Genomic DNA, 15,895 nt, shown 5'->3' with positions numbered 1-15,895 from the left:
GTGGGCATACAGAGCTACTGCACCAGTGAATTGGGAGGAGCAACTGATTATATACTTTGGGGCTGGAGGAAGTAAATATAAGGGAAGTTCCAAAAGGAGGTTCATGTTGAATACCTGAGACTTTGCTATTTTTCAAGCGGAGGTTATTCTTCTGTCTAGAAAGGCATTCACATTAGGACAGTTTGGAGCGTCCTGGAACAATGTTATACTCTGCCTGCCTAAAGTATTTGTCAATGGGCTGCAGGTTATAAGGACATTTAATTTTGTCTACATTTCTTTCTGCCTGTTTCCTACACAAGTACCATCCCTAAGTAAGGGCAGATTACTGAGTCCTCTGTGATTGCCAAGAAGTAACCAGTTTGGGAAGACCAGAAAGGCTTGCAAAGATACATGATTAACTCAGGTTACCTGAATGTTGTGAAATCAGAATTCTTAGGAGTAACACATACAAAAAAATCAATGCGTAAAATGAACAAATGAGTGAAAAAGCACAGATAACTTTTTTTTATTATTGATGAGTCAGTTCTCAAGTGTTAATTTTCAAGATCGGCAGGTTTAGTTCAGGACTGAGTTCTGATAACCTATGCAGTTTTTTCACTCTTAAAAATTTAAGAGTTCCTAAAAATTCACCTCCAAAGAGCTGGGGTCAAGGGAAGAAGGATCCTTCTACCCCAAAGACCGAAGTTGTGCAGCATTCCACAAGCTCTGAGTTAACACCCTGGAAAAGGCCCCCACGTTCCACCTCGCCTGGAGCCACGCCCAGATCCAAAGGGTAGGACCCGCCTCTTGCGCCTAGACTCTGAGCCCCGCAGAAAGAGGAGCCGCTGCCCGGGCGGCCAACCAATGGCCAGGGAATGGGGGAGGGGCCTGGGGGGTGTCCGACCAATAGGAATGCGGCGGGGCAGGAGGGCGAGCCTGGTCCAAGGTGGCGGGGTTCGTAGCCCCAGCCCCCGGCCGGGCTATGTGGAACCCTCCGGGTGCTGCGGCATGCGCCGCGGCGCTCGGAGGCGCCCTTTTCCTGCTGCTCTTCGCGCTGGGGATCCACCAGCTGCTGAAGCAGAGGCGGCCGACTGGCTTCCCCCCCGGGCCGTCGGGGCTGCCATTTATCGGCAACATCTACTCACTGGCCGCCTCCGGCGAGCTTCCCCACGTCTACATGAGAAAGCAGAGCCAGATATACGGCGAGGTACAGCCCCACGGGCTGCGGGTTGGGAGGGCCCGGGCCTTCCTCAGGCGGGAGCTTGACGGCCGCCCCTGGGCCCTTCCTGTCGAGACGCCCCTTCCGCGTACTAGCGACTTGGACGGAAACGGGTTTCCGGAGTCGGGGTGGGTAGGAGTCCCACCGGAGGCCGCGCCCCGCCAGGGGAACCCCGCCCAGCCAGGACCTCCACCCTTCCGACGCCTAGCCGGATCAGAGCGGGAGCTTGTGGCAGTGCTCCCGCGCCTGCGCCGTGGGTCCCGGGTCCCGAGGGCGCCAAGCTTGTGCTCCGCACCTGCGCAGTGGGGCCCCGGGCTATTGGGGTGTGGTGGTTCGTTTGCTTGTGGGTTTTTTTGTTTGTTTGTTTGTTTGTTTTTATTGGTTGGCTGGTGGGTGCTAGACGTGTGTGTGGTTCTACCCGTAGCTTCTCGTGAAAATGAGATATCCAAGTTCTAGGTCCAGATTAATGTTAATCTAAGGATGGCTGGTCTAGGCGTCTACTGTGGGTCTTAGAAAGCACAGGGGAAGGCCCCAGGCCAAGATAGGCTCTGGAAAATAAGTATGAAAGAGCGAGGGAATTAATGAGTAAAAATTGGTGCGGAGTCCCACAGCGCAGTGAGCAGTGTGGGCCTGACTGGCCAGGAGCATCCTCAGAGCAAACACTGGGACTGTGCTGCCGGGGGGCCAGCCTCCCTTCCAAGGTGCCCTGACCTAAACTCACAGCAGTCCCGCCGACCTACCTCCGGCCTTTGCAGAGAAGCAAAGTGCAGCACAGAAATGCCGAGGGACTTGCACACAGCCGGGCCGCTGCTCCCTGCAGAGCAGAAGGCCAGAACTCCAGCGTGTGATGGGAAGCGTGTCGTGACCTCAGAAGGAGACAGAAGTTTCCAGAGCATTGGCGCTGGCTGAGCTCACCTGTTCGGTATGGAATCCATTCGTGCCTTCACGTCTGTGCAGCAACAAACCAGGCTCTGCCAGGTGCTGAGGGTGCAGTGAGGAAGGCAGACACTGCCTGATGTTAGGGAGCTGGAGCCCAGGGAGAGCGCGCGCCTCTAAATATCGACCACAAATTGTGCATGCTTTGAAGGAATAATATAGTGTTGCTGTTTACCAATACCAGTTGTGGAATTTCAGGTTGGGGCTTAAGTCTTTATTTAAACCAGTGTTTATAGGAATTATCCTAGGTTTCTGCACCTCTCTAACGGTTGACATTGTCTTATGTAAAGCAGATGTATATAATTCTTACATTTTATTGTCAACCTTCCAGTGCTCTAGGAATGAATGGATTTCTGTGATTGCCATTGAATGTATATGATCTCTGGCATGTTGGTACCATAATATTCTCATAATATCCTAGAGAGGATTCTAAAGTGTGGAAGCATGAGACTAGAAGTTGAGTCCTCTTGTCAGGTAAAACTCAACTTTTCTCTGAATTTTAATTTTTCCTCATGAGTAATGATAATAATTAGAACCAGTAAACTGCTACTCACATGTTCTTGGTTATTAATTGCAAAAGAATTTATTAGACCTATAACGTAAAAAGTATCTTTAAACCAATTATGTAAAATGCTGTCTTTCAGAATAGGAAATTGTTTTTCTTATATTCCCTGTGCTGTACACTTTATTCCCATGACTTATTCCATAACTGAAGCATTGTACCTCCCGCTCACCTTTATCCCTTTTGTCCACCCACCCATCCTCTCTCCTCTGGCAACCACCAGTTCTCTGTATTTATGAGTCTGTTTCTGCTTTTGTTTGTTTTGTTTTTAGATTTTACATATAAGTGAAATCATATGGTATTTGTCTTTTTCTGTAGGACTTACTTCACTTAGCATAATAGCCTCTGTGTCCATTCATGTTGTCATCTTTTTTAAGGCTGAGTAATACTCCATTGTGTATGTATACATTATATTTCATCTTTTTTTAAAAAGTTTTTATTTGTTTGTTTGACAAAGATCACAAGTAGGCAGTCAGAGAGAGGTAGGGAAGCAGGCTCCCTGCTGAGCAGAGAGCCCAATGCGGGGCTCAATTCCAGGACCCTGAAATTATGACCTGAGCCAAAGGCAGAAACTTAACCCACTGAGCCACCCAGGTGCCCCTATATTCCATCTTCTTCATACATTCATGTATTGATGGACATTTACATTGGTTCCATACATTGGCTATTGTACTTATTAATGCTGTAATAAACACAGCAGTGCATATATCTTTTTGAAATAGTGTTTTCAGTTTCTTTAGACAAATACCCAGTAGTGGAATTACTGAATTGTATGCTATTTTTTTAAAGATTATTTTAGAGAGAGAGAGAGAGCGGGCACATGGGCCCACACAAGTTGGGGAAGGGGCAAAAGGAGAGAGGAAGCAGACTTCCGCCTGAGCACAGAGTTATTCCTGAGGTCACTGTGTAAGTCAAAACCAGGAGTCAGACATAACTAACTGAGCCACCCAAGTGCCTCTCTATACTATGTCGAATTTTAATTTTTTGAGGCACCTCCATGCCGTTTTTGCAGTGGCTGCAATTTACTTTCTCACCAACAGTGTACAAGGGAACCTTTTTCTCCACATCTTTGCCAACACTCATTATTTCTTCTTTTTGATACCAGCCATTTTTTTTTTTTTAAGTAGGCCCCATGCCCAGCGTGGAGCCACTTGGGGCTTGAACTCACAGCCTTGAAATCAAGACCTGAGATCACAAGGAGGGACTGATCCACCCAGGCACCCCAGATACTAGCCATTCTGACAGGTATAAGGTGATAGCTTATTGTGGCTTTGATGTGCATTTCCCTGTTGATTAGTGATGTTGAGCATCTTTTCATGTGTCATATGATATGTGTATGTCTTCTTTGGAAAAATGCCTATTCAGGTCCTCTGCGCATTTCTAGTTGGATTGTTTTTCTCCTGTTGAGTTGTATAATTTCTTTATATATTTTGGATATCAAACTCTTTTTGGATATATCATTTGCAGATACCATCTCCTATTCAGTAGGTTGCCTTTTCAGTTTTTTGTTGCTGTTGCTGGTTTTGTTTTTTTATTGGTTTCCTTTGCTGTGTAAAAACTTTTCTTTTGGTGTAGTCCCAATAGTTTATTTTTGCTTTTGTTTCCCTTGCCTGAGGAAACCTATCCATAAATAAATTGCTAAGGGAAATGACCAGGAGATTACTCTCTATCTTCTCTTTTAGGATTTTTATAGTTTCACGACTCACATTTAGGTCTTTAATCCATTTAGAGTTTATTTTTATATATGGTATAAGAAAGCCATCCAGTTTCATTCTTTACATGTATTGGTCCAGTTTTCCCAGAACCATTTGTTGAAGAGACTGTCTTTTCTCCATTGCACATTCTTTTCCCCTTTGCTGTAGATTAATTGACTATATAATCGGCAGTTTATTTCTATGCTCTCTTTTCTGTTCCAGTAATCTGTATGTCTGTTGTTGTGCCAGGATTGTAGTATTTTGATTATTATATCTTTGTAGTATATCTTTATATCTGTCTGGGATTACAATATCACCAGTTTTGTTTTTCTTTTTCAAGATTGCTGTGGCTTTTCAGGATCTTTTATGGTTCCAAACCAATTTTAGGATTATTTGTTCTAGAATTTCTAGTTCTGTGAAAAAGGCTCTTTGTATTTTGATAAGAATTCATAAATCTTTAGACTGTTTTGGATAGTTTGGACATTTTAAAAATATTGGTTCTTCTAATCCATGAACATGGAATATCTTTCCATTTGTGTCATCTTCAATTTTTTTATTAGTGTTTTATAGATTTCAGAGTACAGGTTTTTCACCCCCTTGGTTAAATTTATTCTTGGATATTTTATTATTTTTGGTGCTATCATAAATGGAATTGATTTATTAATTTCTTTTTCTGCTACTTTGTTATTAGTTATGGCAATGCAACAGATTTCTGTATTTTTTTTAAAGATTTTATTTATTTATTTGACAGAGAGAGATCACAAGGAGGCAGAGAGGCAGGCTGAGAGAGAGAGGAGGAAGCAGGCTCCCTGCTGAGCAGAGATCCCGATGCAGGGCTCCATCCCAGGACCCTGAGATCATGACCTGAGCCGAAGGCAGAGGCTTTATTTAACCCACTGAGTCACCCAGGTGCCCCAGATTTCTGTATATTGATTTTGTGGTCTACAACTTTACTTATTCACTTGTTACTTCTGATACCATTTTGGTGAAGTCTTTAGGGTTTTCAATATATGGTATCATGTCATCTACAAATAGTTTTACTTATTTCTTACCAATTTTGGTGCCTTTTATTATTTTTCTTGTTTGATTGCTGTGGCTAGGACTACCGTTGCTATGTTGAATGAAAGTGGTGATAGTGGACATCCTTGTCTTGTTCCTGATCTTAAAGGAAAAACTCTTAGTTTTTCACCATTATGTGTGATGTTAGCTGTGGGTTTGTCATATATGGTCTGTATTATATTAAGGTATATTCCCTCTAAACCCACTTTGTTGAGAAGTTTCATTGCGAATGGATGTTGAATTTTTTCAAATGCTTTTTCTGCATCTATTGAAATGATCATATATTTTTTTTAAGATTTTATTTATTTGACAGACATAGCCAGAGAGGGAGCACAAGCAGGGGGAGTGGGAGAGGGAGAAGCAGGCTTCCCACTGAGCAGGGAGCTGCATGCAGGGCTTGATCCTAGGACCCTGGGATCATGACCTGATCACAAAAGGCAGAGGTTTAATGACTGAGCCACCCAACACCCCTGATCGTATTATTTTTATCTTTCTTTTTGTTTATGTGGTGCATCACTTGGATTGATTTTTGAGTATTGAAACAGTCTTGCATCCCCAGAATAAAAAGAAGGAGAGTGCACCAAGAAAGGCTTCGTAGAGGATGTTCCCTAAAGACTTGGTATGGTCGACAGTATGGCAGTGAAGGGAGGCATTTCAAGTGAGAAAACAGACCAAAGGTTGAAAAGTGGGAGACAATCGTTTATCAGTTTTCATCAATGGCTCTTTTCTCATCCCTCTCTTACTAGCAAGTCTGTAATAGTATACTTAGATGTATGTCTCCATATTCAACATACAGTTATCAGTTACCAGCATCTGCTACAAACTGTCCTAGGTGCGAAGATATATAGTAAACAAAACAGTAGTAAAAATCCCTGTCCTAGTGTAGCTTACGTTCTCTTGGGTGCCGAGGTGGGCGAGGAGGAGATGGACAATATAAATAGAATAGGTGAATCTATAATACATCAGAGTACAGCGTGTGAAGTCAACTAAATTAGGTGGGAGGAGAGGGAGAAGGCTAAGGGGTAGAATTTTAACTGGGGGTAGAGCAGGCCTCACCACAAAGAAGACATTTGAGCAAAGCCTTAAAGGAAATGAAGGAGCAAACTCTAGAAATAACTGGGGAAAGAACATTCTAGGCCAAAAGAACACATACAAAGGCCCTGAAACAGGAGGATGTTGTGTTGAGAATCACTTATAAAGAAACAAGTTGAGAGGCTGTTGTGATAACATGGGGGAAAATGAAGGTGGCGTGGGTCCGAGTGTCAGGGATGGAAGGGTAAGAAATTGTCGTCTCCTGCATATATTCTGAAAATAGGAGGAAAGGGATTTGAAGCAGTGATGTGGGGTTGGGGAGAAAAATAGAGTCAACACAGGCAGTTTGGCTCCTGAACAGCTGGAAGGCTGGATGGAGTGCTCATTACCGAGACACTGAAAAATTGTGGGCAGAGCTGGTTTGCAGGAGGGGGAAGAAACTTGATGACCACAGACTGACTTCTAGAAGGGAAAGAAAGTGTTTCACAAACCTTTACTGAGGGGGCGCCTGGTGGCTCAGTGGGTTAAAGCCTCTGCCTTCAGCTCAGGTCATGATCTCAGGGTCCTGGGATCGAGCCCCGCATCGGGCTCTCTGCTCGGCGGGGAGCTTGCTTCCTCCTCTCTCTCTGCCTGCCTCTCTGCCTACTTGTCATCTCTGTCACTAAAATAAATAAAATCTTTAAAAAAAAAAAAAAAAAACCTTTACTGAAAGTCCTTGAAAACAGCATATGCTAGAATAGATGCTACTTCAAATGACAGTTTCCCCAGTTTTACCCTCAAATAGGGGACCAAATATTTGAGTGAAGGTAGATTGTATAACAACTTTCTCAAGCCATGGCTCCTCCTTGGTCTTTGTAATCCAGTGTCCATACCTGGTAGCTTCCCCCTGCAATATGACTCTCCTGTTTGTTTTTGCTCCATATTAACACAGCTTTCAACCCACGGGGTCTTCTACCATTCTTGTGAAACCATCCGTCTGTTTTTTTCATGCATTGGAACAACTAACTTCCTGTTCACTAATGCTATCCTTTCCTGCTGTGATACTTGTGATTTATTATAAGAAATACATACTTGGTTTTTGTTTCTTCCCTTGGAATTTCCTAAATGTTGAAACTAATAAAGGTGTCTTTTGTTATTCATGACAAACCCTATTCAACCACACCTGAGTTTATGCTAATGAGGTACTTTTTGGACAGTCCCTAAAATGGGAGTTTATTGCCAGGAGAACCAATCACAATTAGAGGGTTCGAACTCTCAGTCATACCCCTACTACCTCTGGGAAAGGGAGAGAGGCTGGAAGATGAATCAGTTACCATGACCCATGATGTAGTTAATTTTGCGTAGCTAATAAACATCCATAAAAACCTCTGAATTAGAGAGTTCAGAGAGCTTCCATGTTGGTGAATGGGTAGAGGTGAGCAGAGGATAGAAAGCATGCCTGGGCAGAACCTGGACACTCCAGTCCCCTTTCCCCATACCTTCCCTATGCATATCTTCCATATGGCTGTTCCTGATTTGTGTCCTGCTGTAATAAACCATTAGTCTAGTAATGCTTTCCCTGAATTCTCTGAATCACTCTAGGATATTAATGGGACCCAAGGAGGAAGTCGTGGGAACCTCTGATTTATAGCCTGTTGGTCAGAAGCACCTGGACTTGCTAATGGCGTCTGAAGTGGGGACAGGGAGCAGTCCTGAGGGACTGAACCCTTAACTTGTGGGCTCTGAACAATCCCTGGGTAGATAGTGTCAGAACTGAGTTAAATTCTAGGATACCTAGCTGGTGTCCCAGAATTGCTGAGGTGTGGAAAACCCACACAGCTGGTGTCAGAGAGTTGAAGTAGAGTGTTGAGATTATAGGAGACACAGGGGGAGGCATTTTCCCTTTATATCTGTTAAAATTACACTTCTGGGAAATGACTTTAAGACCATTCCATTACTGCTTTGGGAACTGAAAGAGTCCCACTTTTGCTCAGCTGGTAGCCATTCTGTTGGCACTGAAACTCTTACACTACCACTTTTGACTAATGCCACTGCTTGTCACACGTAGTCCATGCTACTTCCCCGAAGTTCTGGACATTTCTACTGCTTGGTTGGCAGAGCCTTTCCCTATGCCAAAGACTCTTGTTCAGCGGGTGCTTCTGTTTCTACTTGGGGGTCTTCACCACAATTTTTTTCCTGTCATTACTTCTGCTGAACTTCCTGTTTCCCATTAAACTTCCTTTTTGGTATTTTTCCCCCAAACTAGTATAAACCGTAGTTAAAACTCCTCTAACTTATTTGCACAGAGATGAGGGTTGACTTAGTATTTTGGCCCTAAAAAGCTTTCAGCCAGACCTTGAGAGAATCTTTGCACTGCACTGATAAAGTAGTATTGTTCGCTCATTGGACTAGCTGGAGTAGACTACGGGAGGTGTTCCGTTGTAAGTGAACCTGAGGTGAAGCGCATGAGAAGCTCTAGCAAGACATAGGATGGATATTCTGTCTTGCCTTCCCCTTAGCTGAGGGGCATCTGCCTGTGCCTATGTGGTAAATGCCTTTTCTCCAAGATCAGATTCCTTTTGGGGCCATCTGTGTTAACTTCATGAAAGTCAGGGACCCAAATAAAATGAGCCTTATTGTAATACATTTATACTTCAAAGTTATCTCTCAGGTAACCTCCTCCCCTATCTAAGCCTGGAGTAATGAATAATATAGAGATGATGCTGCTTCCTCACTTATCTTGGAAATAAAAAGAGATTCCTAGATCTCACTGAATGCATTGAGTTGGAATGAATCTTAAGAGAATCCAAAGCGGGGCGCCTGGGTGGCTCAGTGGGTAAAGCCTCTGCCTTCGGCTCGGGTCGTGGTCTCAGGGTCCTGGGATGGAGCCCCGCATCGGGTTCTCTGCTCGGTGGGGAGCCTGCTTCCCCCTCTCTTCCTGCCTGCCTCTCTGCCTACTTGTGATCTCTCTCTCTGTCAAATAAATAAATAAAATATTTTTTTTAAAAAAGAGCATCCAAAGCAAGTATCATATTTCCTGCAGCTGCCCTGAAGCCCAGAAAGGGTTCTGCCCAGGTTCCTATATTTGTTTAATGACAAAGCTTAAACTAGAATCCAGGCTTTCTGAGCCCAGTACTCTCTTCCTTATACCATTTATAAGATTATGTTTTCAGGACTGACCGGGTAATGAAATCATCATGGTTACTATGCCTTGTAGACAGAAGGCGCTCAGAAATTGTCAGTTGAATAGTACATCCTGCCATTTTCAGGGAAGTAACAAATACTGGGAAAACTGGGCTTAGCACTTGTGGATTTCCATAGTTTATTTCTCCATTTCTCCATTTTGTTATTTAAATGTTGTTTTTCTTTTCTTCTCAAAGATCTTCAGTTTAGATCTCGGAGGTATATCAGCTGTGGTTTTAAATGGCTATGATGTAGTGAAGGAATGCCTTGTTCATCAAAGTGAGATTTTTGCAGACAGACCATGCCTTCCTTTATTCATGAAGATGACAAAAATGGGAGGTATGTTTATTTTCACCTATTTAGTTAATTTTGTGGGAACACAGACACTCAATTCATAGTATCCTCCTTTTGCCTTGAGTATTTCCACCACACTGACACCTCATCCAGGCTTCCTTAGCCTCTCCCACGGTTACCTTGGTAGTAGTATATGCCTTTAATGGGAGGAAATCTGTCTTCTAAAATCTAGAAACAGAAACAGAAAATTTCTGATTCTATAAGGATGATTTTCAGTTGTTTTCTTAGTCTAAGATACATGCAGTGGTTTTTCTTTTGTAGATAAGACTTATTGTAATAGTTCGATAATAAAGTCACTGGGTTTAGTTCATCCAGGATGAATTACACAGGACTGTCTAGTTTCTTGTGGTGGGAGAATTACAGGTCTTTTCTGCCTATCCCCGGATAAAAAGTAGGCAAGCTTTATCTGTTGACAATATTCTGTGGCAGGGAACAAGGTCTCGTTTTAGTTTTAGAGAAAGATTTGGAGAAGCATGACTAACCATCCTTTTTTATTCTGTAGCATTTTCAGGTGTTCGATACAGGAATGTAGGAATGATAAAGTTTTTTTAATTCTTTTTTCCTCCCCCTCCCCAGGCTTACTCAATTCCAGATATGGCCGAGGATGGGTTGATCACAGAAAATTAGCTGTAAATAGCTTCCGCTATTTCGGATATGGCCAAAAGTCTTTTGAGTCTAAAATCCTAGAAGAAACCAAATTTTTTATTGATGTTATTGAAACATACAAAGGTAGACCTTTTGACTTTAAACAGTTAATAACCAATGCTGTTTCAAACATAACCAATCTGATCATTTTTGGAGAACGATTCACTTATGAAGACACTGATTTTCAGCACATGATTGAGTTATTTAGTGAAAATGTGGAACTGGCTGCCAGTGCCTCAGTCTTCCTGTATAATGCCTTTCCATGGATTGGCATCTTCCCTTTTGGAAAACATCACCAGCTGTTTAGAAATGCAGCTGTGGTCTATGATTTTCTCTCCAGACTTACTGAAAAAGCTTCCATCAACAGAAAGCCTCAGTCACCTCAGCATTTTGTCGATGCTTATTTAGATGAGATGGATCAAGGTAAAAATGACCCATCATGTACTTTCTCCAAAGAAAACCTCATTTTTTCCGTGGGTGAACTCATCATTGCTGGAACTGAAACTACAACCAATGTGCTACGGTGGGCAATTCTTTTCATGGCCCTTTATCCTAACATTCAAGGTGAGGGTCCTCTTGACTGCAGGGCTGTCCTACATCTAGGGCTCACACAATGTTTTAGAGCCTTTGGCTATCTATGTATAAAACATTTTATTTAGGAATTTCTGCTGTGCTAGCCAAGAAGAAAAATATTTCATAGTTCTAAAGAGTTTTATATCTGTTCTCTCAAGTCATGTAAGAACCTCAGAGATAGGTCTTATTATGCTTGTTTATAAAGGAGAGGAGAGGCTAAGTAGCTGATTTGCCCAAGCTCAGCCCCTGGAGTGGCAGAGCTGGGGCCTGAACCCTGCTTTTTTTTTTTTTTTAAATTCAAGTTTTATGTTTCATTATTTCCCTTGCCGAGAGTGATGTTATTCCAATTGTAGATTTATTTAATTTTTATTTTTATCACTTTTAGTGTGTTTTTCACAACAGAGATACTCAGAACATTGGTTTCTGGTGGCACACAATATATAGCATATTTTCAAATAGAACTCCCAGATAGTGAAAAATCTGAATCTAGCTGTCACCAGACCTTGTTGACTTATTATAGATTATCCAAAGGGAAATGACTTTGGATAGAATTCTAAGAATTGCATAATAACTTGAACACTTTTTCTCTGACAGGACAAGTTCAGAAAGAGATCGATTTAATTATGGGACCCACTGAGACACCTTCTTGGGATGACAAAAGCAAAATGCCTTATACGGAGGCAGTTTTGCATGAAGTTTTAAGATTCTGTAATATCGTGCCATTAGGGATTTTCCATGCAACCTCTGAAGATGCAGTTGTACGTGGTTATTCCATTCCTAAAGGCACAACAGTAATTACCAACCTTTATTCTGTCCATTTTGATGAAAAGTACTGGAGAAACCCAGAAATATTCTCTCCTGAGCGATTTCTGGACAGCAGTGGATATTTTGCCAAGAAGGAGGCTTTGGTTCCTTTTTCCCTAGGTAAGAGAACTTTCACAGGGATACAACTTTAGGACAGAGGATAATGATGATTAATGATGTATGACATCTTAATCAGAAGCATTCTGTTGTAGAAGTAAAGATTCCAACTCTGAAAATACAGCAGTGATTCTTGCAGGAGAGATTGGTATAATTAGAGGTCATTAACACCAGTTTCTACTCAACAGTTACTTCAGTAACTAGAAAGAAAGTGTTGAGAAGGTCTGGCTTCTTCTGAAACTTTTTTGCTTGTGGATTTTGGCTTGTAATCAAAACCTGTAGAGCTAGAAGTCACTAACAGGTAGCTTGAGAAACTGAGACACGGGGGAAGAAATGACATCAGAATTTGAAGTGCAACTGAAACATAGCTTTCTTGGCTCCTCGTTTATTGTACGTCATCTCCAAAAATATTGCTTCTGTGGTGAAAAAGTACATGGACCACAAGACACATGGAAGACGGACTGGAAACTCTTCCTTTCATTGGGAAAGGGTTCACTTTTAGTCATTTGAAATGAAATGCACTTCTGGTCTATAGAACAAAATGGCACGCTTGAGATATGATCTTTCATGGCATATCGTGGGCTGTGTTGCAGCGTGCAAGGCAAGTGTGGAGGGGGATTAATAAGCTTACGGAAGTCCATGATATAAGCGAAGGTAAAGAAATGGGCTCTGGGAGCTGAAGTGCCAGTTGTTTTTCCTTTTAATAAGCATAACTGCCTCTAACTTTCTTTTAAATACCAGATTTCCTGAATGGTACCCATATAGTAGATGTAAATTTTGGTAAATACTATGGATTTTTAAAAATTATGTCTGTTCTTTTCTGTTTAGGGAAAAGGCATTGCCTTGGAGAGCAGCTGGCTCGGTTGGAGATGTTCCTGTTTTTCACAGCATTGCTCCAGCGGTTTCATGTGCATTTCCCACACGGGCTGGTTCCCGATCTGAAGCCCAGATTAGGCATGACATTGCAACCCCAGCCCTACCTCATCTGTGCAGAAAGACGCTGAAAGTGCATGGACATCTTGTGGGACAATGTTATCTGGTTGCCTTTTAGCCCTGAACCTTGTTTATCTAATCAGTGTGTGTGTGTTTGGACAAAAAGTCACAGCATCACAAAGCCAAATGAACACAGACATGTGTTTGAAAATAGTACTAAAGCAATAATAAGCATTAGCTGTGTTTTTTTCCAAGCTTTTGTGACTTCTAAGGTGGAATTATCTGTGGAGGAAAACAAACGTGCAAATGACAGATGTTGCTTAAGAAAGCCGGGCCATGGGTGCTCTGAGCACCTGGTACCCTTTTTCGTTTCTTGACTCCATCTTGCTCTTGTCCAGGGGGCTTTGCTTCCAAATGCCAATGCCAGTTCCCTTCTGATAAGATATTATCATTAATGGGTAGTGTGGTAGGAGTCCAGTTTAATAGAGGACTAAAGAAATTAGAACCTAAATAAATTAGTTTGGAGTACAAAGATATTTTAGACATAGTGGCAGATAATAGAGGAAATATCTATGTATATAAGAAACTGCCAGTGCTTTCAAATCTTGCTCCCTATTATGTCTGCCTAAGAATTACCTTGTTCTTATTACAAATGAGGGTCCCTGTGACCTGGGTATTCATCCTACCACGAGTCAGTAAAAGGAAATCACAGTAATTTAATTATAATAAAAAATGATATTCCAAAAGTAATTATTCTTTATAGGCACAGACATTTTTTCTAGTACCATTTTTTTTTTCTAAACCATCACAGCTCTTAAAGCTGGAATCATTTTACCTTTTAAAGGTCTCCAGCCATTTCCTTGGGTTACTGTTATTTTTCTGAAGAGAATACTGTACAAATCCAAAAAACATGCTTTAGAGCCCGAGTAAATGTGTACGTTGGGATACTTGAGGATGGTGGGCTTCTAGTAGTAATGATGCCAGGAAAATAAGCGTGAACTGTGACTGTCCTGCTCAAACTGCTATGTATATTCACCCATTTATAGTTGTTGTAACGTGATTTCTTCTAATGTTATACATCAAGGATTTCTGCTCTTGTAACTTGGCTCATGAATAGTTACAGCCTTAGAGTAAATGCACTTAACAATGACTTCTATTAAGAATATGAATTTAACTTTAATATTTTCAAGTTTCTGTGTGATGAATCAGTAGTCTTTGCATCTCTGATATATTAAGATGTTTCTGGTTGCAAGAGGAAAAAGTCCTGGGCAAATTTACTTGAATGATAAAGGAGAAATTAGGCGGTAGTTTGGCAGTTTGAGAGTAGGTATGAGCATGTAGGTCATAGGATAGATCGTCAAGGATCTCTTGTTCACATCCCTCATTTTTGCCTCCCAGATGGTCTCAGCTTTATCTTAAGACTGACTTGCGGAAGTACATGTGCTTTACCTCCTTGTTGAGACTGAGCTTGGATTGTTTCTGGGGGAGTGAGGGAGCTTTTTAGATATTCTCCCAAAACTGTTTTTTTTTTGTGTCCCTTAGGTCCTAACTAAGTTACGTGCTCATCTTTTAAACCTATGTCTTTTGAGTGGGATTATGGTTCACTTAGGCCTGACTACTAGAGCCATGGATGGAGTTGGCTTCCTGCAAAGTACATGTGCTACATTGGGGCAGTATAGTTACCTAAACAAAAATAAGGAGAGTTATGAGGAGAAGAGGAACTCCTGACTAGCAGACTAATTATGATATCTAACTCACTGCCCTCTAACCTTTTGCTAAGCCAAGCAACTTTCCCACTTGCTTCCCTGACTCTTGACAATTTTGGTCATTCAGATTACTGTTTGTTCTTTGCTTTTACTTTGACACAGCAAATCTGTCATCCCTGGGCCTCCTACTTACTGTCATTTCTCCTATAAATGCTTAGGTTGAACTCTATAGACTGGGGTTTCTGTAAGCTTAGTGGTCTGAGCAAAGAATTTAGTGAACTGGAATAGATTATAATCCAAGTTAAGGAGGTCTTATTTTGCTCTTGAATACTATCACTGTTTTTTTTTCTAGGATGATTAAGACCTTCATAAATCTACAGAGAATAAAGAACATGCTATTTATTTTCTTTACTGTTAGAAATTACCTAAAGGAATGTTCTAATTTTTCTTACTGAAGTTAATACCAACCTGACAAAAATCTTTTACAAAATGTAGATTTTTAACTTGTAAAGGTAAAAGAGCTTTAATCTCACTTAATGTACTCATGTTGTAGCCAAGAAATAGGGGTTCAGATAGGTAGGGGAAGTGATTTCCTTAATTCATTACAAAGGCATGTTCTTCATCCCATATTCTTTTTACTCCAAATGATTTTTACTACGCTTTACAGTTTATTGTAAGGTTGGTTTTTATATAGTGTCAACTGTTGACTGTTTGGGGCCAAGTAACTGTGGTAGAAATAAAATACTGAATTTTTGGAAAAACAAAAAAAAATTTTTGATTTTATTTATTTGAGAGAAAGAGATCACAAGAGAGAGCAAGAGCAGGGAGGAGAGGGAGAAGCAGACTCCCTGCTGAGGAGGGAGCCCAACATGGGACTCGATCCCAATACTGTGAGATCACAGCCTAAGCCAAAGGCAGGCACTCAACTGAGCCACCCAGGTGCCCAGAAAAATATAAACTAACATGAATTAGTAAGTAATCCATAATGGAAAATATTTATTTTGGGGAATTATGTAGTAACAGGCTATGGATCTACTGTAGTGAAAATGCCTTCTTTCTCATCAGTCATTCACTGAGCCAAGAATGTTGGAAATCTAACTTCCTATTCAAAATCGCAACT

General features: G+C 41.5%; 1 protein-coding gene across 18 annotated transcripts; it reads left to right on the top strand.

Annotated features, from left to right (window-relative positions):
* Nucleotides 1–521: 521 nt before the first annotated feature.
* On the top strand, nt 522–15,546 carry CYP2R1 (cytochrome P450 family 2 subfamily R member 1). Of its 18 annotated transcripts, none has more exons than XM_082683184.1 (7): nt 522–1,186; nt 2,466–2,608; nt 3,824–3,913; nt 9,841–9,982; nt 10,574–11,206; nt 11,810–12,139; nt 12,965–15,546. In XM_082683184.1, exons 4-7 carry the CDS (start codon nt 9,961–9,963, stop codon nt 13,138–13,140), a joined length of 1,161 nt encoding a protein of 386 aa, XP_082539310.1. In that variant the 5' UTR covers nt 522–1,186; nt 2,466–2,608; nt 3,824–3,913; nt 9,841–9,960; the 3' UTR covers nt 13,141–15,546. The 18 variants fall into 18 exon arrangements, with proteins under 18 accessions (XP_082539310.1, XP_082539323.1, XP_082539309.1 ...); XM_082683197.1 differs by having other exon boundaries at nt 3,824–3,941; XM_082683183.1 differs by lacking the exon at nt 2,466–2,608 and adding an exon at nt 1,815–2,120.
* The last annotated feature ends 349 nt before the right edge of the window (nt 15,547–15,895 follow it).

Source organism: Mustela nivalis (assembly GCF_964662115.1).
Source record: "Mustela nivalis genome assembly, chromosome: 9".
NCBI lineage: Eukaryota > Metazoa > Chordata > Mammalia > Carnivora > Mustelidae > Mustela > Mustela nivalis.
The sequence above is the reverse complement of the archived record's forward strand: the minus strand, read 5'-3'. Positions and strand labels throughout refer to the sequence as shown.

Bases quoted from the DNA above. Each gene is read 5' to 3' on its own strand.
- CYP2R1 (XM_082683181.1), top strand. From the start codon at position 962: ATGTGGAACCCTCCGGGTGCTGCGGCATGCGCCGCGGCGCTCGGAGGC. The intron at 1,187-9,840 runs GTACAGCCCCAC...TTCTTCTCAAAG, and splicing joins AGAGCCAGATATACGGCGAG to ATCTTCAGTTTAGATCTCGG. The intron at 11,207-11,809 runs GTGAGGGTCCTC...TTTCTCTGACAG, and splicing joins CCTTTATCCTAACATTCAAG to GACAAGTTCAGAAAGAGATC.